The 23,563-nt window shown below is 34.9% G+C and overlaps 2 protein-coding genes across 2 annotated transcripts in view; one reads left to right on the top strand and one right to left on the bottom strand.

The window, feature by feature from the left end:
* LOC128128498 (ATP synthase subunit beta, chloroplastic-like) overlaps positions 1 to 310 on the top strand; it is a 1,934-nt gene extending 1,624 nt beyond the window's left edge. Inside the window, exon 1 of the mRNA XM_052767464.1 lies at positions 1 to 310. This exon is cut by the window's left edge and continues 1,624 nt beyond it. Within this exon, the coding sequence (XP_052623424.1) occupies positions 1 to 170 (170 nt within the window). The 3' untranslated portion in view covers positions 171 to 310.
* Positions 311 to 9,983: 9,673 nt separating this feature from the next.
* Positions 9,984 to 11,758, bottom strand: LOC111903176 (LRR receptor-like serine/threonine-protein kinase RGI5). The gene has a single exon (XM_023898965.3). It carries the CDS (start codon positions 11,272 to 11,274, stop codon positions 10,126 to 10,128), a length of 1,149 nt encoding a protein of 382 aa, XP_023754733.1. The 5' UTR covers positions 11,275 to 11,758; the 3' UTR covers positions 9,984 to 10,125.
* Between the last annotated feature and the right edge of the window lie 11,805 nt (positions 11,759 to 23,563).

The following is a 23,563-nucleotide window of genomic DNA, read 5'->3' as shown; positions in this document are numbered from 1 at the left end:
GTTCTCCGGGAAAATATGTTGGTTTAGCAGAAACAATTAGAGGCTTTCAATTAATCCTTTCCGGAGAATTAGATGGTCTTCCTGAACAGGCTTTTTATTTGGTAGGTAACATCGATGAAGCTACGGCGAAGGCTATGAACTTAGAAATGGAGAGCAATTTGAAGAAATGACCTTAAATCTTTGTGTACTGACCCCTAATCGAATAGTTTGGGATTCAGAAGTGAAAGAAATCATTTTATCTACTAATAGTGGACAAATTGGCGTATTACCAAATCACGCTCCTATTGCCACATCAGTAGATATAGGTATTTTGAGAATACGCCTTAACGACCAATGGCTAACGATGGCTCTGATGGGCGGTTTTGCTAGAATAGGTAATAATGAGATCACTGTTTTAGTAAATGATGCAGAGAAAAGTGGTGACATTGATCCACAAGAAGCTCAGCAAACTCTTGAAATAGCGGAAGCTGCTTTGAGAAAAGCTGAAGGAAAGAGACAAACAATTGAGGCAAATCTAGCTCTCTGACGGGCTAGGACATGGGTAGAGGCTATCAATGCGATTTCATAACCACTAGGTGCGTCCGAATAATCATCGATTTATACACTTATACACCCTTTGGGTGTTTTGTTTGACTTGATTCTGTCGAGTAAATACAATCAAGCAAAATCAGATTTTGATGCAACGAAAAAGAAATAGAAAAGATAAAAAATCAATATCACTAAAAGAAAATGGGTATAAAAACTTATTAGATACCATGGACCGCGGTATCTAATAAGTTCTACCTACTATTGGATTTGAACCAATGACTCCCGCCGTATGAAAGCAATACTCTAACCGCTGAGTTAAGTAGGTCATTTATCTTCACAAAGAAAACCAAAAGGGACTCATCCCATCGATGGATTATAAATATCATATTACTTAGAAGCAATACCGATCAATATGATCTTGGATCATGGAATAGTCATCTTGAGAATATTCATCTTGACAAAAAATTATCGACATAACAAAATATATATTACAAGCACTAAGGGCTATAGCTCAGTTGGTAGAGCACCTCGTTTACACGCGCGCCGATGTTTTTCAGGGGAGTCCATCATGGAATCAAAAAAATTGATCTTATTGACAAATCGATGTCTTACTCCATTCCATAACTTTGAGGGAAGAAGAGAACAATAGCCTGACAAGGGTTCGGTCCGTTTAGGTGCCCAGTTAGGTGCCAAACAGACCCCATCATTGATTTGATATATTGATAAGGTGAATACCCAGTCTATTCAATGCTAGGCTGAGCATAAGGGCCTCAAAAAAATCTCTTTTCGTCCTATGAACTTTAAGGTGTACCAAGTTTCATATTTGATTTTTAAATAGAGCGATAGAGACTTCATTTCACTTAGGTTAATCTAGGCCAGAGGCAGACCTACGTCAAGATAACCCCCCTTTAAATTTAAAAAGCATTTTAAACCTTTGAAAAGGACTTGGAACACTTATAGTCCACTGTTTTACAGAAAAACGCAATTTTGGCCCTCCAAAACAGAAAATCTCGCATAATGGGCCTCATTGGGCCGAAAATGTCATTTTTAGCCCATTAAGTTTGAAATTTATGTTTTTAATCCTCTAAATGAGTATATTTCCAGAAATTGTTTTATTGAAACTATTTTGACACACCTCATCCATCAGAATTCGTGAAATGTCAATTTGGGCCCTTAATTTTGTATTTTTCACATTTTAGGTCCAAAAATTGTGTTTTTAGCCCAAAGAAATTGTTACTAAGCCATTTAGCTATTTTTCTAGAAACACTTTGTATGTAGAAATATATTTGATGCTAAAATCATTTAACATAAGGTATATCTCGGTTTTGAGGGGTTTTATGGCTAGATCCAACATTATAACACACAAAAGCACACATATAAGCATGGAAATCATACAAGGCATACAAAACACATATAGATCTACACTTTCACTTGTATTCCCCCCCCCCCCCACAAAACTCATAAAAACAGAAAATAGGGGGTATGAAGCTCACCTTGGGTGTGGTTTCGGTTTTGGAGAGAAGATGGAAGAAAAATGAAGTGATTTTTGGCCTTAGCACCCTTTGATGAAGATTTCGACCTCTAGGATGCAAGATCACAAGAGTGAATGAATTTAGAAGAGATTTTAATGAAGTAGAGGGAGTTAGATCATAAGCTAAACATTAACTTACCTTAGATGGTGAATTTCTTTAGGATGATTCTTAGGCTTCAAGCCAAATTTTCGAGACTTTTGAATGAAGAGAGGGGATGATTTCTTGAGTAATTTAGAGAGAGTTTGTGAGGTGTGTGTGTGTGGTTTACTCTCGGCCAAAACAAGAAGGGAGAGGGAGAGAGAGAAGAAAAGACCTTGAGGTGATGTTTGCATGGAAGAATGAGAATGCATGGATGTTTGAAGGGTAATGCTTAGATATCCTCCATACAAAGATGATGTGTCATGCAAAAGTCAACTCCTCCCTTTTATTTGGGCTTGGGCCGAGAATGGTGGGGGAAAAGAGAATGTTTGGGCCTTAAATGCTTAAGACCAATTTTCATGGTTAAGTTGAGTGATTTTTGGTCCATATAAATATAAAGGTGATTTTTATGACTTGTTAGGGCCAAATTAGGTTAATTATGGTTCATAGTTATTAATTTATTTCATTCTAGGCCCAATGTGGCTCAAAATGTTGAAATAAATTAATGTGGGTCCAATTAGAGCCCAAATAGTCGATTTGAAAGTTTATTGGTCCATTAGGCCCCATAAGAGGATCCTTGTCCATAAAGAACTTTAGTCGGGATATCTAGGGTTTCCAACCCTTATTTAAACATATGAGAGATATTTGAATGAGAGTAAAGCATGATATTCCTTTAGAGTAAAAGTTATTACACTAGGTGAATGATTGCATGAGAGTAGAATTTCCTAGCAAAAATGCTAGTTGTGACAGATTTTTTTTATTTTTCTTAATTCTAGAAATATATAAATATATATTAGAAAATATATATATAAGAAATAAAAACCGTATGATAGTCTTTTCAAATTTGCAAAGGACCAAATCCAAAATAAAATTTTCATTTTGGACTAATGGTGCAAGTTGAAATCTTTTTGGACCTCATCTACAGTTTTTGACAAACCCCATGGACCAAATTTGTAGTTTTGTCTTTCTTAAATAATGTAAACCTTTTAACCTATCATAATAAATGAAAATGTTTTTTGCCACTTATCATTTTCTCAAGATTTTTGTCACATGCTATTATGAGAGATTTTTTAATTACTTAAATTTCACATGTCATTATGTTGTATTTTGATTTTTTTGTTAATAAAAACTTAATCAATTCTACTAATTAACACCTCTATTATTATATACTAGGTGTAAAACTCGTGTATTACACGGGTTGAATTAAAAAGAAATTAAATATTAAAGTGCAAACAATAAATATTTTTTAAAATAAAATTTTTAAATAAGAAATAAAGAAATGTATTAATTGCAATTTAATATAATATTTATGACATTTAATACTTTACATATATGATTATATAAATATTATGTATCTTTACAATTTTAAAATTTGAAAAACCTAAGAATTGACATGTGAATATTATTTATTTCAAAAATATCACAAAATGACAAATGTCAAAACCCATGAGAGATTGATATGTGGCAAAATAGATCTTTATTTATTATAGTTGATGTAAAGTACTTATTATATTAAATGAGTAGATCAACACTATAATTAATGAAACACTTATTATTTAAGATAACATATAAAATAATATATACTAATAAATGTAAATGTTTTTTCCACTTGTCATTTGCTCAAGATTTTTGCCACATATCATTATGGGAAATTTTTGAATTACTTAAATTCCACACGTCATAATGTGGTATTTTCATTTTTTTTTCTTAATAAAAAAATAATCAATTTTACTAATTAACACCTCTATTATTATATATGTAAAGCACTTATTATAATAAATGTATAGATTAACACTATAATTAATGAAACATTTATTACTTAAGATAATATATAAAATAATATATCCTAATAAACGAAAATGTTTTTGTAACTTGCCAATTTCTCAAGATTTTTGTTATATGTCATTATGTGAGATTTTTTAATCACTTATATTTCACATGTCATTATGTGATATTTTCATTTTTTTGTTAATAAAAAAATTAATCAATTCTACTAATTAATACCTCTATTATTATATATGTAAAGTATTTATTATATTAAATGTGTAGATCAACATAATAATTAATGAAACATTTATTATTTAAGATAATATATAAAATAATCTATCCTAGTAAATGAAAATATTTTTATCACTTGTCATTTTTCTCAAGATTTTTGTCACATGTCATTATCTGAGATTTTTAAATTATTTTAATTCCACATATCATTATGTGGTATTTTCATTTTTTTGTTAATAAAAAATTAATCAATTCTACTAATTAGCACCTCTATTATTATATATGTAAGTATTTATTATATTAAATGTATAGATCAACACTATAATTAATGAAACATTTAATATTTAAGATAATATACAAAATAATCTACCATAATAAATTAATTTTTTTTTGCCAATTATCATTTTCTCAAGATTTTTCCACATGTCATTATGTAAGATTTTTGAATTACTTAAATTTCACATGTCATTATGTGGTATTTTCATTTTTTTCTTAGTAAAAAATTAATCAATTCTACTAATTAACACATCTATTATTATATATGTAAATTATTTATATATGTAAAGTATTTATTATATTAAATATGTAGAGCATCATTATAATTAATGAAACATTTATTATCTCTAAATATTATTAAAAAAGAAACCTTATGACATCATCTAAAACATTCTTAGTCGTTGATTGTATTTTCTTTATAGGTTTTACACCCTTAGATCAATTTGCTTATGTCGCCTTGATCAAACAAGAAGTCAACCCGTTATATTAGGAAATTAAATGTAGGAACTGAATGAAAATGATACTTGAATTCTTTCCAAACTTACAACTAAAAAATTTGATTTCTTATTAATGTAAACCTTAAATTTAGGCTCTATTTCCATTCAAAACTGCATTCCAAATATATTATATGTTGAAATCTCGGAAACTATTAATTTCAAATTTCAAAAGTTTCGGATATTATTATGAACCAATACACTTTGAAGCATAATATCTTCTATTTTAAGTTTAAATGGGATTTCAATTGATTACCTGCTAATTTTCATCATATTGACTTGTATATATATTTCAAACCTTTTTAATAATCGATTTACACAAACATTATGTCATAATTCCTCTGCAGAAAACAAATGCAAAAAAACTTCAACCTTCCCATCAGTCTGATTAGTTGAATAAATGTAAGTACTTCTTCCTTAAATCCTTTTAATCTGTAAGTTTGATATTGTTTACGAATTTATATGTTTTTACTCATTCGTATGGTTCTTTGTTGAATACTTATAATTTGGATGTATAATGTTGTTTTTGAATTTTTTTTTTTTGATGACGTGTTTGGTTCTTGGTTCCATCTTTTTAATCGGTAACTAAGATCCTTTTTTCGAAAACAGTAAACTCAATGTTAAAATTGGATGTTATATATAATGAAATTATGATGTTAAAATTGGTTCTTGTAATAAAGTTGAATTAAAAAATAAGTAAATAAATAAATTAGAAGAAGAAGAACCTTGTATTACCATCTCTAAATATTATTAAAAGAGAAATCTTATGACATCATCTAAAACAATCTGCGTCGTTGATTGTGTTTTCTTTATAGTTTTTACACCCTTAGATCAATTTCCTTACGTCGCCTTGATCAAACAAGAAGTCAACCTATTATATTAGGAAATTAAATGTATGAATTGAATGAAAATGATACTTAAATTCTTTCCAAACTTACAACTACAAAATTGGTTCCTTATTAATGTAAACCTTAAATTTAGGCTCTATTTCCATTCAAAATTGCTTTCCAAATATATTATATGTTGAAATCTTGGAAACTATTGATTTCAAATTTCAAAAGTTTCGGATATTATTATGAACCAATACACTTTGAAGCATGATATCTTCTATTCTAAGTTTAAATGAGATTTCAATTGATTACCTGCTAATTTTAATCATATTCACTTGTATATATATTTCAAACCTTTTTAATAATCGATTTACACAAACATGATGTCATAATTCCTCCGCAAAAAACAAATGCAAAAAAACTTCAACCTTCCCATCAGTCGGATTAGTCGAATAAATGTATGTACTTCTTCGTTAAAACCTTTTAATCTATAAGTTTAATATTGTTTTCGAATTTATATGTTTTTACTCATTTGTATGTTTCTTTGTTGAATACTTATAATTTGGATGTATAATGTTGTTTTTGATTTTATTTTTTTTTTGATGTTGTGTTTGGTTCTTGGTTCCATCTTTTTAATCGGTAATTATGATCCTATTTTCGAAAACAGTAAACTCAATGTTAATATTGAATGTTATATATAATGAAATTATGATGTTACATGTGTGTGTATACTTTTGTAAAAAATCAATAGACAAGACAAGAGATGACATGACATAATATAACAGACGGGTTGTACAAAAGACATGAAAACAAATATACCTTCTCAACAATTGATGTGAGCTTTAAAGTTAAATATAAGCATCTTGTGAATGATGAAAATAGGCTCCCATATTCTTTGTTCAAAAAGAATCGGTACCATACATGGGCAGGTAAGAATGCAGGGTATAATAGAAGTGTGTACTCAACTAGAGTCAGTATTCGACCCTGAAACACCAAAAACACCCCTCAGAATCTTCTGAAAAAAAATCAGGTATACTCAAGGACCAAAAATGTAATTTACTTTAAACTTAAGTGTATATATATATATATATATATATATATATATATATATATATATATATATATATATATAAATTTTGTTGTTATGCTATATGGTTTTTAGTTTTGATTCTAAGGCAAAATGGTTATTTAAAAAAAAACTAACAGTTAGGCTGTTAACTTAGGCAATCATAAAAGTTTTATGAAACAGTGAAACAAGGTCCAAAAACTACAACTTGATTCTTTTAGGGACCAAAATCGACAACTAAACAAAGGGATTAAATATGTTAATTACAAAAAATAAATGAAAAAACTTTTGTTTATACTGATCCCCCCCCCACACACACACACACACACACATACACATACAATTTTGAGGTCATGGTGGTGGATAGAGATTCATCACTTCTGCCTCTAATTTGCTCTTTGCTTAATAGTAACAAATGTTCTTTGCTACTACTGGATCATTTCTTGCACATTCAGGATCCATTGATATAATTCCTGTTGTATTTCAAATTCAATAACAAAATTGTAATTAATTAATTACTCATTAAAGTTAAGAAATAATAAATTTATCTCACTTCCTGCTCATCCAAGTTTTCTCATTGCTATAGCATCAAGAAGCTGATCATATCACATATTTTTCTAAATAAGAAACTCTAATATCAATAAAAAAGCTATTTAATTTTGTAATAACGTTGAATTAAAAAATAAGTAAATAAATAAATAAGAAGAAGACGAACCTTGTATTACCATCATATTTTATGTTTGACCTCATCATCATATTTAAATCCTCCCATAATTTGAGGCATTGTGATTAACCAAAATGCAACAATGCTTGGATCTTTCATGCTATCAATAATATGTTTAAACACAAAAACAGATGTTTTGAAGTATTGAAGTGAGACAATTGTTACAAGAGGAAAATGGGTAGCATCGTAATTGGTATTTACCTCATAAGGGTTTTTTGTTTTTTTCATTATGTTGTAAGCTTTGCATGGAGGCTCAATGATCTGCAAAGTAAATAAAACTAAGGGGGTGTTTCTTTTTTCCTTTATTAAACTCTGTAGTGAATGAATATATGAATAAAATGTTCTATACTTAAAGATTGTAGATAAAGATGGAAAATAAAACGCAATGGATTATGAGAAATCACAAAAAATAAGAACCAAACCTAGGAACCAACATCGAACAAAAACCCTACTTTCTTTACTTCAAAAAAATCAACGTACCTACACATACTAAAAACCGTAGAACGAATTTCACAAAAAAAATGTTATTTCATAAAAAAAAGATTCTGAAAAAAAAAAAGATGGTGGTAAACCGAAGAAGGCATATCAAAATCAACAAAAAAAAAAAACCAAGATATAAACATAAATGATGGACCTGATAAATGATTTATGTCATAGTTATCAAAAAAGAAGTCATCAATGAATCTTAACATTGTCGATAATAGTGACAACAACTCAAATTAAGGAAAAAAAAAGACCTAATATTAGAGATGAAGTGGAAGGGGATGATTAGCTTCGTTGCAGATTTATTAGTTATAGTTTCTTTGTGGGGGGTTTATGTGGTTCATTTTGAAGGAACATAAATAAGTTGCTATTTTTTGAAATAAACAGTTATATTTTGCAATATAGCTATAAAATAACAATATATTTTGAAAGTACATTGTCAAATGTTGGATTATACTTGTTTAGACCCATTTTCACGCATGGTTGGCCGTATATAGTTGTTTTCCGTGTCACAAGTAAAAAATATTTGAAGATACTTATATACGACAAACAAGGTCATTGAAGTAATAAAACAAAAAATATTGTCTATAAAGAGGTCCTTCAACGTTATATATATTTACCTATTTTAGTGTAATTTCTACACATTTCAATAATACCAATAACCCTGTTTTTTTTATAAATTTTTTGTAATATCTATATAAATTTGTATTTAATTTATGTGTTTCCTGCGTTTAACGCGGGTCATAATCTAGTTTAATATAATATATAAAAATCTATCATAATAAATGAAAATATTTTTATCACTTGTCATTTTCTCAAGATTTTTTGCTATATGTCATTACATGAGATTTTTGATTACTTAAATTTCACATGTTATTATATTATTAATTAACACATATATTATTATATATGTAAAATATTTATTATATTAAAAATGTAGATCAACACTATAATTAATGAAATATTTATAATTTAAGATAATATATAAAATAAATACAAGAATAAGTAGTTTGTTTATTTTTACCACTAAAATCATTTGTTATGATTTTTTTGTTACATAATTTAGAATAATGAAATATTATAAAACAATATTGTTAAAATTGAGATATAATGAAATATATTTTGTTAAACTTTTAGATGAAGTAGACATTAAAAATATTTAATGTTACAACTTGATATATAAACTTTTAATTTTAGTAAATTAATGTAATACACGAGTTTTACATATACTTAAATAATATTTCAAATTACCTATAAAAAATAGTGTTTGAAGATATACCGTTGGTTATTTGCCTAGTTTGTAAATCTCAAAGTGAGACACTTATCAAAGTTTCAGTATTACACAATATTGAATTCTATTTGGCGACAAACAGGAAAATAGTAAAGGGGAGTTCTGTCAAAAAAAAATATTATTATTATTATTATTTGCTTATTAGTTTATAACAATAACTTAATAAATCAGAGTAAGATAACTTATAAAAAAATATTTATTAACAGTTACTGCTGCTATAAACTATTTTATTCGAACATTTTTTTAGATTATAATGTAATGAAATCGTTAATAAGCTCCTTTGGGAAACACCCCTACAACCAAAAGTTTCGGTAAGATGCAAAATTGTCATTCAATAGATTGGAATTTGTTCAATGAAAAAAAAAACTACTTACTATTTTATTAAACTTTATGTAGTTAAATTCCTTTTGAATGTATTACTATTTTTTTTCAAATTTCAAAATAATTACTTTAAACTAAAATTTTAGAATCGATAATTATCACATCAACTTTTAGTTTGAATCTAAAGAAAAAATACACCACCTATAGAATCTTCTCTGAACTATGTAGTTAGTTTTCAACGGTAAAGTATATAAAAAATGTTATTGTTATATAAAATAAGCTTCTATAATCTGAGTCAGAAGTAACATAAACAAATAAAAAAATATATGATTCCATGAACATGATACGTACAAAGTTAATATATTTTATTAAAAAATATAAAATCATTATTTAATTCTAACTAAAAAATTATGGATATTAAGCGAAAAAACATGAACTGACTTTTCATGACTTCGGTTTCAGTTTCCCACGATAAGCTTGCTTGCAAATCGACAAAGGTTTCTGCGATTTCACGCAAAGTTCCGAAGATACCGGACAAAGCTTCAAACAATTGTCCCCTAAGCTGCCGGAAATTGACGTCTTGCCGGAGAAAAACTCCTTTGGCGGCAACCCAATTAAGTAATTTCCGTCGAGAAACAGCCTGCTTAACGTCGGTTTCTTACTGTACTCCCATGGAATTCTTCCTCTTAGTTTGTTGTAACTTAAAGTCAAGGAGGCTAACATAGGATACGCCGAGAAGTTCGTCGGCGGGTAGCCGGTGATTCTGTTGAACCCAAGGTCGACGGCGACGAGGTTGCTGTCGATTGGCTTGAAGATCTCGACGCCGGTGAAACTGTTCTTGGCTAAATTGACTTGCTGGAGGGAAGGTATGAGGAAGAACCACCCGGGAATCGTTCCGGCGAGTGAGTTTTCGCTGAGTTCGACTGTTTCCAGTTGAGTCAACCCTTGAAACGATTGTTTCTGGAGATACCCAGATAGCGAATTCCCTTTAAGCGCGAGTTGGATGATGTTTTTCGGGAGTCCCGGGATCGGTCCGGTGAGTTTGTTGAAACTCAAGTCGAGACGAGTCAACTGACTGAGAGAAGTCAAAGTGTTGGGCAATGACCCGGATAGTGAATTACGAGAAATATCCAAAGTTTGAATCTTTTTAAGATTAGAAACCGACGGCGGGATTACGCCGGAGAACGAATTGGACCCGAGGTTGAGTGTTTGCAAGTTCGGAAGAAAGAAAAGAGAACTTGGAATCGGGCCGGAGAATTTGTTGTCGGTGAGATCGATGGTGATGAGTTGGGTGAGTTGAGAAACGAGTGGGGAGAGAGTTCCGACGTAACCGGCGGGATCAAGGGTGAGTTGAGTGACTCGGTTGCCGGAGCAGGTTACTCCACAAAGAAAATGAGTTACACGTGGCGGAGAACAAGGGTCGGAGGTGAAGTCCCATGAGTGTAAACAAGTGTAGGAAGGTATAGTGGTGGGTTTGATGGATGATTTAATGGCTTTCAGAGCGGCGATATCAGATGAGAGAGTGGTGATGGAGGAGGCGGCGGCGACGGTGGAAAGGAGGAGGAAGAGAAAGGATGCACCGGCGGCGGACATGGTGGTTGATAGCGGTGTATAGAAATCGAGGTTTTTGTGGGGTTTTATACTTTTGAAACGAGAGAGGGTTTGTGTGACAGCAGGAAAGCATTAGAAATTAGGGGATATGAAGGAATATTATGTTATGGCATACTCGGTTTGTTTTTTTTTTATTTTAAGTAGGTGATATGTCCCTATATGTTCCTTCTGGTTTACAGTTGGAACTTTGGTAGAAAATATAGTTTTTTATACGTTACAAATGTAGAAGTTAATAATGAATCATAATTTTAAAGATTTGTTTAAAAGGAAAAACTTGTGTTTGTGTGTATAAAGGTGAAAAATATTGTTTCATTTTCGTAAATAATTTTTGCTGGCTATGATGTGACCGAAAGTTATAATGATGTTTCGTGGGGCATATTTCGGGCCACAAATCCACAATCGAGAACTTTTTGTGGTGGCATGGATTCCCGTACTCTCCCTCGTCGGTATCCAACCACCCCAACCATTTGGCTTGTGTATGGGAGATTACTTTTGATTTGTACGTTTAAGTCGATTCGAAAATTATGTATCAATGTACAATGATTGACCGATATAATTCATCCTTCCCAACCCGCATCGTATTACATTGGTTGAAAAGTATTTCCTCCGTCCTAAAATAATAGTCCACAGACAAAAAAACATACAGTTTAAGAAAACATTAAATACCATTAACTTTATTAAATGAAATGACAATCTTATCCTTATGTTGTATTTAATTCTATGGTAGTTGTATTTAATTTTATGGTAATTTAACTAATAATGAGGGGCATTATGGTAAAAGACATATTTATTTTTAGAAGTAGGCAATTATTTTAGAACAAACCGAAAAGAAAACATGGACTATTAATATGGGACGGAGGGAGTATTTTTTTTCTTCTCATTTTAATAGATAGAATTCCATTCTTATCTCAATTCACACTTTTATACAAATTTAGCTTCTTAGAATACAAGTGAGATAAAAGATATAAAAGTGAAAGCATCGGGCTTAGTAACCCATATCTTTAGCCAACCCTTAAGGCAAGGAATGGCGTTCATGGAGACCTCTTCATCTCATCCCTCTTCCTATGCGACCTTTACCATGGAGGGATGGAAATGAAAGAATAGTGAGAAGTCGATGTAGCGTCTAGATGGGATGTGGGTTGGAATGGATAGACCTATATAATGCCATCTTCAATCCATCTTCATTTTTTCCCTTATAAATAGAGTAGTAAAAAATAAAGTAAATAGTGTTTTATCTCCAACCCTACTTTATTTTCTATCTCATTTTTTACCCCAAAAAATATATGCTAGAATATTCAATTTTTTTAACTTATATATATTGCTAAATACACCTCTCCACTAATTAAAATATATATTTATGATTAATTAGTATAAATTAGTATATAACATGATATTATAAATATTAAATATTATATTTAAATTATAATTAGTAGATAAAATAAACTAAAAATGTATAAAATTTAAATAAGAGGGACTAAAATTGACAACCAAACTTGACCTTCATTTTTGGAGATATGAATAGTATTTCCTCATATATGGGGGAATACTATTCATATCTCAAAAAATGAAGGTGAAAATAGGGTATGATTGGAAAAGAATGGAGAAAAAAATAAAAAGAGAAATGGAGTTTGGGGGTAAGTTGGAGATGCCCTAAATCGTATATTTTACAACACTAAAGAGAAGAAAATGGTGTTCTATATGGTCCTGTTGTACCTCTCCCATCCCACTCCACCACGTCTACTCTAAGAAGTGATATAAATGAAACAAACAAACGATTTTAATATTAGTTTATGGTTTTTATAAATAGTGGTTAATTAACTATAAATTTTGTTTGTATTTAATTGCTTTCTTTTTCTTTGTATACTAATTCAAGTTTTTGTTTAAAAAATACCCTTACAGCTGACAATAACCCATACTATTGGTTTTATCCTTGATTTTGAAATTAAAAGCTTACTACTTATGTGAGTTATCAATGATGTCGCTCAGACAAATCTCTCAATAAATGTTGTAATGGTAAATTAGAGTTCCAACTTGGGTGATTACAATTTATAGCAACAATCGAAGTCGATAATGCGATTTAGGCTGCATTTTGGCAAGTGTTACTGGAAATTATGAAGATTATGATATTAATTTCATCTGCATGTAAGTTCTTGATGTGGATGCTCATTACAAATGAATGATTATACCTAACCCTGTATTATACTTTGATAATGTAAAGCCAACACTTCATCAACTCTAACTTCCATTTCCGTTTTAGTTTTTAGCATTTTTAGAAACCGATTTTTTAATAAAACCCAACATTTTATACATGTGGAACTGGTAATTTTTTTGGTCGTAACGGTGCAGTTGAATCTGGTTTTCTCTTGAACCATCCTGATCGAACTAGTTAGGAAACCATATGGCTTTTGATTCTAGACTCATCACTTATTTAAACAGGAAATATCCAAAATATATTAGGTTTTCTATATTATTAAACATACTATAGAAAGTTATCGTGTAAAACCATATAAAAATGAAAATAAAACCCTAGAAACTTTAAAAGTTAAAGTATTTTATTCAAATATCCATATTCCATTTGTATGATTTAATAAAAGAAAAATTAAATATCCTTCTACAATTTGTTTCTACGTATATTTCTACTCTTATTAGATAATGATATATGGAATCCACTAATTCTCTCTCTTGATATCATCTTTTGATTTTAATATTTGTCTTGGTCTAATAAGTGCGAAGATGAGTAAGAATAAAAAGTTGAAGGATATTTGATTTCTATTAATAAAACGCTAAGAAAACTTCATAATGGTCCATGTGTTTTTTAGAAATTTGACATTTAGTTCTAAAGTTCAAAAAAACCTCCCAAATGGTCCCTGTTGTTTCAAAACTTTTAACAAACAATCATTTTCATCGAGTTTTGTTGTAGATGTAATCCCTTTGAAAATTAAAATAACCTTTTTACCATTTACCTATTTATTTTTTATTTTTCATTATTTGTAACAACCAATTTCGAGATGTTTTTGATTTCGAGGTAGCGGACTTTAAATTGGTTGATTAAAGGTCTTGGACTGCAAGGGTAAAATTAGAAAAATAATATTCTGGGCTTCTTGCATGATTTAATGCATTTAGTTCTGTATGTTTTAAGTCAAAAGTAATTTAATAGAATTATGGCGTCATTAATACCTGTGTGTACATATAAAGATCGTTGAAAATGAAGTTGGAGTTATGGTTGTTTAAAGTTGGATTTGGGAAGCTATACCCTATGCCGAACATAGGACAGTACCATACGCCAAGTATATGAGAGGAAATGTGTATGATACTTAATGATCTACGCTAAGCGTAGACTAGGCTACGTTGAGCGTAGTCGCACTGGACCAAAACCCTAAATCTATGGTTGTAAGCCCTATTTAAAGGCTCTAATACCTTGGGATCCTCCCTATGCTCAACCCCCACCCTCCCAAAATGTCCCTTCAAAACCCTAGTGTGACACCCAAAATTTTGAGGAATAATTTTGAGAATGAATCGCCTTTTGAGGATTTGACACGGCGTGTTAGAGGCACCAACACGGCATGTCCGGATATGAAAAGGTACGAGTTTCATTAGGGACAACACAGTGTGTTGATGGCTGGTAATGAAACCCTAATCTTCTGGGTTTTGCTCCCTATTTAAAGGAATGTGGAGGCTAGGGTTTGTCCACCCATCAACTTCTCAAGCCCGGAAAGAAAACACCAAACATCTTTCCCTCCCATTTTTGAGCTAGTTGGTGTTTTTGAAGATAAAAAAGGAAGAAGGTGGAAGAATGAAGCAAAGATCCAACAAGCAAGCCCCCATTCTTCAGTTTGGCACTCTTCTGGACCTTTGTAAGTGTCCAAGACTCGATTTTTATCATTTGAAGTTGTTAGGTCTTAGGTTTTGTCCTTTTTCTTATGGTTCTTGAATGTTGGACTGGTTAGATCTCATAAAGTTTGCAACTTTATAAATCTCCAGGTAAAGGTGACCTAGTAGTGTCTTGGATCTGGTCTTTAATCAAGTTTTGATGCCATGCATAGAGATTAGGTCATAAATCTTTATTTTGACCTAATATGGGTTCAAGAAATACATTATACATGTATGTCTAAAAAGCACCAACCTTTAGGATGGTTTTGGTGTTTAAATCGCTTCTGGAAAGGATGGATTTCAGACCTTAAGGATTGAGTGCTTATTGGTTAAGCCCTTGCATTTTTAAGCTTTATGGATTGGGTGTTGGACCTTTTTGGGTAGTCCCAATGGATAAAGTTGGAAACTTTATCCTTATGGATCAAATTTCAGACTAGATCTGAGCTTTGGAGCTCTCGAAATCTAGGAAAATGACTTAATGTATTAAGCTGTTGGAACTCGGGCGAACACAACATGTTTGAAAGTCAACACGGCGTGTTGGTTGAGGTTTTCTCAACTGTTTGGATGCAGGCGGAACACGACGTGTTTCTAAGCCAACACAGTGTGTTGTGTCAACATGGACTGTTGACTTTGACCGTTGACTTTGACCTAGTTAGACCTCGAGGGTATTTTGTGTATTTTGGGATTTTTATTGAATGGTCACTTAGTGGAATCAAGTATTGGTTAGAGAGCTAAGATTCGAAGACGATCCTCATCAACTATGGATCAAATTGAGAGGTGAGTTTTCCTCACTATACTTTTTGGGTTGACGGCACCAATGTCGACCCATTGGATTGTTATCCTGGTTTATCACATGTTGGTATGTTGTAGTGATTTGTTAGATCGGTATCCTGGTATATATGATGATGTTATGTTTAGTGCTTTATAAGATCAACCTGTTTATTTGTTAGCTGGTTATATGTTTAGCTGTGTATATGTCGTCGTGGTGTGGGTGGGTTGAGACTGTACTACTTTGTGCCTCTAGTTAACAAACCCAATAATGTTTACATCGATATGTTGTTATGGCTTACAGGTCTTATATGTGTTTTGGATATGTATATGTTGACATGTTGTGTGTGGTTGGGTTGAGGCGGTCCTACTATATGTCGAAGGTCAACAGACCCAGGGCGTCCCGAATAGACTGAAGGTCAGTAGAGCATATAGGTCAGGCCAAAGGCCCGAAGAACATTCTAGATATGTTGAAGGCCCGATGTAGCGTACCATTCATGTTGTATGTAACATCCTGTTTCAGATCGTCTATGATTTAGGGTTCGTGGGCTACAACCCAGGTATGAGGAAGCCTCGGGGTTGCGACGAACTGCTAGAAGCGTAGGGCTTCTTGTAGGGTTTTGAGCATTCTAACACTCCTAAGGTGTACATGCAACCCTAGAAACCTTGGATCTATGTTTGTCTAAAATACTTGCAAAATTTGATTTCCAAGGTTCTAAATCCTATCTAGCATACATGGGGAACTTTAATCATAAAAGTTTGCTAGAAATACATACCTTGAAGTGATTTGGATTCCTTGAAACCTTGTGAGCCTAGCACCCTAAGTGTGATGCCTCAAATGTCTCACAGAACACCAAATGCACTTGGAATAAACTTGAGAGATATGTAGAACACTTAGAAATTGACTTACCCTCCTTTGTTCTCTTAGGTGCCGATTTTGGTGTGTAACATGAAGCTTATATAGTGTGTTACAATTAGGGTTACACCATGTAAACCCTAATTGTCATGACCTTTCATTTCCATGAACCATGGGTTATATAACCACCATGGAGCATCCTATGGGTTTTATCCCAACTTGATAATCCATGGAGCATTAGCCCACTATATAAGTATGAGTGATTTACACAATCAACCCATATATTTAATTAGTCTTCTTTTGATCACTTTATTAATTCTAAATTAATTCTTGATCAATACTAATTAAATAATACTATTAATATATTAGAACTTTTAATATATTAATAAACCTTAAGTGTTATTTCTCTCATTTTAGTCTATCCAAATGCATGATGTCATGCAACCTAAATGGACCATGACAAACCGGGTCAAGTACATACCAGAAATAGTTATGGACTTAGACACCTTATCCAACACTTCTCACCACCTTTCCATGGATATGAGGTTCATTGGAAACGGACTTATATCGAGGAAGCTATGATAGTTTGAAGTTTAGGCAAGTTTAGTCCCTTATTTGAGAAAGGTGGCAGCTAAGTACACAGGGCGTACGTGTGTGTACGCTTAGCGTACTCATGCGCATGATTTTGAAGCGGAGCCACCTAGTACATTGGGCGTACTAGGCACGGGGTGAAAACCCTAAATGAGGGGTGTATCCCTATTTAAAGAACATGATGGCCTCATTTCTGGCCACCATTTCTAGCCTTCAACCCTATTAAAACCCTAATATCCGTTCCTCTAGCTTGAGTATCCATTTGTGAGATTCTAAGTGTTATTGTGGCATCCTTGAAGTGAAGAAGGAGCATTGAGGAGAATGGAGTTGGAGTCCAGGCCTTGGATCTGAGCTTTCCTATGGTTAGAGCATCACTTGAAGGTATAAAGCTCAAAGCTTTCTCATCCTTTTTTATTTGAGCATATTATAACATCATGTTTCAGATCGTCCGTGATTTAGGGTTCGTGGGCTGCAACCAGGGCATGAAGAAGCCTCGGGGCTGCGATAAGTTGCTAGAAGTGTACGGCTTCTCGCCACCTTTCCGTAGATATGAGGTTCATTGGAAACAGACTTATATCGAGGAAGCTATGATAGTTTGAAGTTTTAGCAAGTTTAGTCTCTTATTTGAGAAAGGTGGCAGCTGAGTACGCGGGGTGTACGTGTGTGTACGCTTAGAGTACTCATGTGCGTGATTTTGAAGCGGAGCCACCTAGTACGTTGGGTGTACCAGAGGGTACGTAGGGCGTACTAGGCACAAGGTGAAAACCCTAAATGAGGGGTGTGTCCCTATTTAAATAACATGATGGCCTCATTTCAGGCCACCATTTCCAACCTTTAACCCTCACAAAACCCTAGTATTCGTTCCTCTAGCTTGAATGTCTATTTGTGAGCTTCTAAGTGTTTTTGTGGTATCCTTGAAGTGAAAGAGGAGCATTGAGGAGAATGGAGTTTGTAACACCCCGTTTATTTATTAGATAAATAAATTAATTAATGAACGGATAGTAGCCCTAAAATAAATAATTATATATCAAAGGATGGTCTTGAACGGCTAATTGTCATAATTTTAGAAGTCAAGGGTTAAAAGTGTAAGTTACGGATTAGTTTTGTATATATTTTTGAAGGTAGGGGCTATATGGTAACTTCTGGGACTTCATTGAAGAGATTTTGGAGGCTAAGAGACTAACTTGTGAATTATTGGGACTTTATTGAGAACAATTTGTAGAGGAGGGGCGGAATTGTAATTATTGGAGCTTATTTGAAAAGATTCCAAGGGGGAGGGACCAAACTTGTAAAAATGGGCAAAGGTTTGATTGAAGCGGGATTTAAACCAGATGGTTGCTTCTTCCTTGTTACATTACCCTAACCCCAATAGACTATACAACCGCTACCCTCTCTACCTTAATCTCCATCCGCCGCCACCTCCATTTTGACGTCGGAGACCACCAAACCACAACAACCACTACCACTTCGCATTCGGAGCGCCGCCATCGGTCGTCACCTTTGTCGCCGTTTGGCTGCCGGTGAAGCCGAGAACGCCTAGGGACCTCGTCGTAGCCGTGGGTCATCGTGTCCAGATGCGCCTCTTCTTCTGGTCCTGTTGTCCGCCATCGCTAACGGTGCCGACGTCAAGCAACAGCTGCCAATGAACCATTGCTGCCGCCGGCTGTTGGCGCGATTGTGGATGCCATTCTCCTCTTCTTCTCTTCACAGCCGCCATCATTTGGCGACTGTTGGAGCCTTGTCGCCTTGCTGTTGTCGCCGCTTCACGCCATATCACCGTCGTGCGCCACTGGAAAGGGTGGCTGGATGCTTGAAAAACGAAGCATGGTTCGAGAATCTGTCAATCATCAGCTAGGATTGTGTCTACGGGACTTCAGCAGTGTGAGGTAAGTTACCTCCCAGTAGAAGTGGGTCTAAGGCCACAATGTCGGCCCACTAGTAGGAGCTTTTAGTTAGATGATTGTATGTGTGATAATTATCTGGTATGCGACCATTTGTATGCTTTATGTGGTTGTATGCTATATTATTATGTGGTAGTGGTAGGGGTGAAATAGTCCCCGGATACCGGTTGAAAGATACCGAAGGGGTAGGTCAGGCACCCAGATATGCCTGACAATATATTCATGTATGTTATGCTATATTATTATGTGGTAGTGGTAGGGGTGAAATAGTCCCCGGATACTAGTTGAAAGATACCGAAAGGGAGACCAGCACCCAGATATGCTAGGCAGTTATCCAGTTGAAAGAGACCGAAGGGGAGGCCAGCACCCAGATATGCTAGGCAGTTATCCGGTTGAAAGAGACTGAAGGGGAGGCCAGCACCCAGATATGCTAGGCAACTATCCGGTTGAAAGAGATCGATGGGAGGCCAACACCCAGACATGTTAGCGGTTACCAGTTGAAAGATACCGAAAGGGGTAGGTCGGGCACCCAGATATGTCTGACAATATGTTATTTGTATGGTATGTGGTATAGTGGGGGAACTCACTATGCTCCGTGCTTAGGGTTTGCAGTTTTGGTTTCAGGTACTTCATTTTCAAAGGAAAGGAGCCGACTCGATCGCAGCGCATCACACTATGTTTTTTTTCCGCTCATGAGATCTTCGGGATTATACTCTGATATTGTATTATGATGACATGCTTGATTATTGACACACTGGTTTTGACATGAGTTAATACTATGGATGTTTTTATACTATTGGTTTATAAACAACTTAATTAAAATGAAATTTTTGGCCTGTATTTTTGGGATGTTACAAGTTGGTATTAGAGCCTTGGTTTCAGAGATTCGGGCACACTCTCGGGTGTGTCTGAACTCAAACTAAGGACTTGGTATGAAAATTTTCAAAAGTAAAACCATTTTATAAAAAGGAGTTTGAAAAGAATTTGAAAAGAGAAAGAACTTTGAAAAGAACAAGGTGTGTGATGCATGCAATCAACCAAGCTCAAGTAAGTTTTCCCCAAGATACCCATACATTTTATGATATGATATGATTATGAGAACTGCATGCTAGATTAGGGCTAAGGATCTAGGGAGGATGCCTTATATGTCTATTGTATGTGCTTGTAGACTTGCATGTTACTACTGATCAGGCAGTGATAGGATAGATGTTTAGATTATGTCTGATTGTATGAGCCTTTGAATTGTATGTACAGATTCCTGATAAGAGGATAGAATGGTTTCATTGGAATAAGATGGTTAGATTTTCCATTGTCTGAATGTTGTTTGCTTTTTGCTTTGTGGGAATCTTAGTGATGTAAGTTAGCTACTAAGTGAATATGCTAAGTCACATGGGACATAGGCCGGATAATCTTAGAGTGATGGACTTGATCCTATTGCGCAACTCTTGTCTGAGTCCAACCGTTCTAGGGATGGGTCTCTTACTTGAAGGATTATTCGATCTCTGTTGCATGTGGCTATATTCATAAGATAGCTAGTTGACATTACTGGGAATCTTTCAGCAGCTGAGGACTGGGTGAGTTCGGGGACCTAGGAAAGCCTAGGATACGTTTCAGTGGGTTAGTAGTGAGGTTCAGCGAGACTCGGGTGTACCAGCTTGAGGAAGTGACTTAGAGAATCCGAGAGGATTGCTGAGGAAAGTATGGATAGGTGTGGAAGGTAGTATTGGGCCCGTACTACTGAAATCACAGGATCCATACTCGAATCGGTGAGAGTCTTGGAGAATCTGAGAAGCTTTGGGGAGAAGTTTGTGACCAGGTTTGGGGACAAAGGATGTTTCCGTTATTGTAGCTTAGCCATTGGCAAGCGAGCTAGTGAGCGTGGAAGGGAGTCAGACCCTGAAGGATATGATTTCCAAGAGGTTGCAAATGCGAGATTGATTTGGAGCACTTTGAGCAGAGAGGTTCGTGCTTGGTGCGTATAGTAGAGGGTCCCGGACTCCCAGGAAGAGACCCATGACTTCTGATCTTCCGGTGAAAGGCCAGCAGGGCCGGAGTCAGTACAGGAAAGTGCACAAGGGAGTTTATCGCTCCAAGGGTTTAGGCTACTACAGGTGTGGCAGAGTTAATCATGTCAACTGAAGGTGATCAGTATTCCTCCAGATGTTATGGGTATGTCATCTTCTACTGCTACTAGATGGATGTTGGGAATACGTACCACTTTGGAATTGAGTGTGAGTTTGGATAAGTCAGATATCGGGTCGGTTTTCAGCTTGTGTTCAGGTTATCAAGGATAATATATACCATCGTGCATGCCGAAAGGTCCTTGATGAACCCACAGAGGGAGGCATCTTGCGGAGTGGATTCCACGTGTACCATTATCAGTCCGGATCTTTGTCGGGATTTGTGCAAGTGTATTATTTAGAGGATACTCGGTCAGGAGTAATGCGATAGTTCTCCAGTGAAGTTAGCGTTCAGTGGTTCTGTCATTGTTCAAGTATGGTCGGCAGCTGTCTATGGAAGAGCTTTGGAATTCAAGCCAAACCGTTGTTAGGGAAGGACTGGTAGCATGAAGATAGTGAAGTAAGTAGCGGGTGTTAGATGCATGAACATTTGGGCATTGGATGTAAAAGAAAATTGTACTTTCACATGGTTGTGTTTGGTAATGCTGCGAGATTAGGAGTGGGAACGAGGACTCGTCAGCCAAAGTGAAGATTAGAGCCTCTAGTTATCAGCATGGGAGGTGGATTGAGGTGTTAGACCGGACTAGATTTCAAGATTACTCATCACGATTTTTGAGGATGGATGATCTTAAAGTTTGGCTGGTAATTGATCGTTAGCATTGGTAAGCACAGGTTGTCATCAGTGGGATACTAGAAAGTGAGAAGGATTGGGAATCCTTCAATTCTCGCGTACAGTGAAGAAGTAGTTGAATCTAAGTGGGGGAGATACTTTTATAAAGTCCTCTAAATGTGAGTTCTGGTTGCGCGAGGTGCAATCTCTTGGGCAACTTGTCAACCTGAAGGGTATTTTGGTCGATCCGGCCAAGATAGGTCGTGATGTAGTGGGAGATTCCGAGGTCTCCAACCGAGATTCGGAGTTTCCTGGGTCTAGCGGGTTATTATCGGAGATTTGTACGGGACTTCTCCGAGATTGCAGTTCCTTTGACCCGACTGACTAAGAAGTCGGTGGCCTTTCGTTGGGGGCCTGATCAGCAGACAGCCTTCGAGACTCTCAGACAACGGTTGTGCGAGGCACCGATTTTCACCCTGCTAGAGGGTGTAGATGATTTTGTGGTTTACTATGACGCTTTGATCATGAGCAAGGGTGTGGTACTGATACAGTTGGGTCACGTGATAGCAGGTTTCGGGAACCAAGTTAGAGTTTCGGTTAGGACTCAAGTTCAGTGGTGTGTTAGGTCGAGTGCATGTTCGACCCGGTTTGGGAAGTGTTGTAAGGCTGCGGGGCTAGCCGTAGCATTCACTAGTGGTCAGTTAGTATGGGAAGTGTTGTAAGACTGCGGGGGTAGCCGTAGCATTCACTAGTGGTTAGTTAGCATGGGTAATGTTGTAAGACTGTGGGGGTAGCGGTAGCATTCACTAGCGGTCAGATAGTGCTAGAGTGTTGTAAGACTACGGGTGTAACCGTAGCATCCACTAGATTTGTAGATAGCATGAGCACGTTCATAGATCGTGAAAAGGACAGTAGTACTCACCAGTTCGGGTGCAACATTGAGGATATAGAAATCCATGGATTGGATTCCGAAATTACCTAGAAGGATTAGATCAGGTTGAGCTAGTGATAAGACTATAGGAATTCCACTACAGTTATGGGAGCAGGGAAACAGTGGACCGTATAAAATTGCTTGTGATATGAGGATACCATCGGTTGGGTCACTTTTAGCCTTGGATTTGATGATGACAGGATTCGACACATGGACCCGATCGGTTAAATCAGAAGGATGTTTGAGCCACAGTGGCAACTAGTTCCAGAGAAGGATTTCGTTTAGAAGTCGTGTGATACGACTATGTGGGAGCCCTTTTAGCTCGGCGACCAGGTTGGAACCCGGTAAATTCAGATGACTGACAGATGAATTGAGACCAGGAAGGTCTCGATATATTTTGGGAAGCAACTATGTAGCAGCATACTACTTCAGGCAGTTCAGTGTTCAAGCAGTTTCAGCGTTGGGCAGTGTTAGCATTTGTGTTTCAGGTTGCGAGTATAGAGGAAATAGCTAGATGATTGGGGAGTGACAAGTCACTTATAGTGGGAGTATCTAAGCCTTGGC

This window comes from Lactuca sativa, chromosome 9 (genome assembly GCF_002870075.4).
Source record: "Lactuca sativa cultivar Salinas chromosome 9, Lsat_Salinas_v11, whole genome shotgun sequence".
Classification (NCBI taxonomy): domain Eukaryota; kingdom Viridiplantae; phylum Streptophyta; class Magnoliopsida; order Asterales; family Asteraceae; genus Lactuca; species Lactuca sativa.
This window is presented reverse-complemented; position numbering and strand designations above follow the sequence as displayed.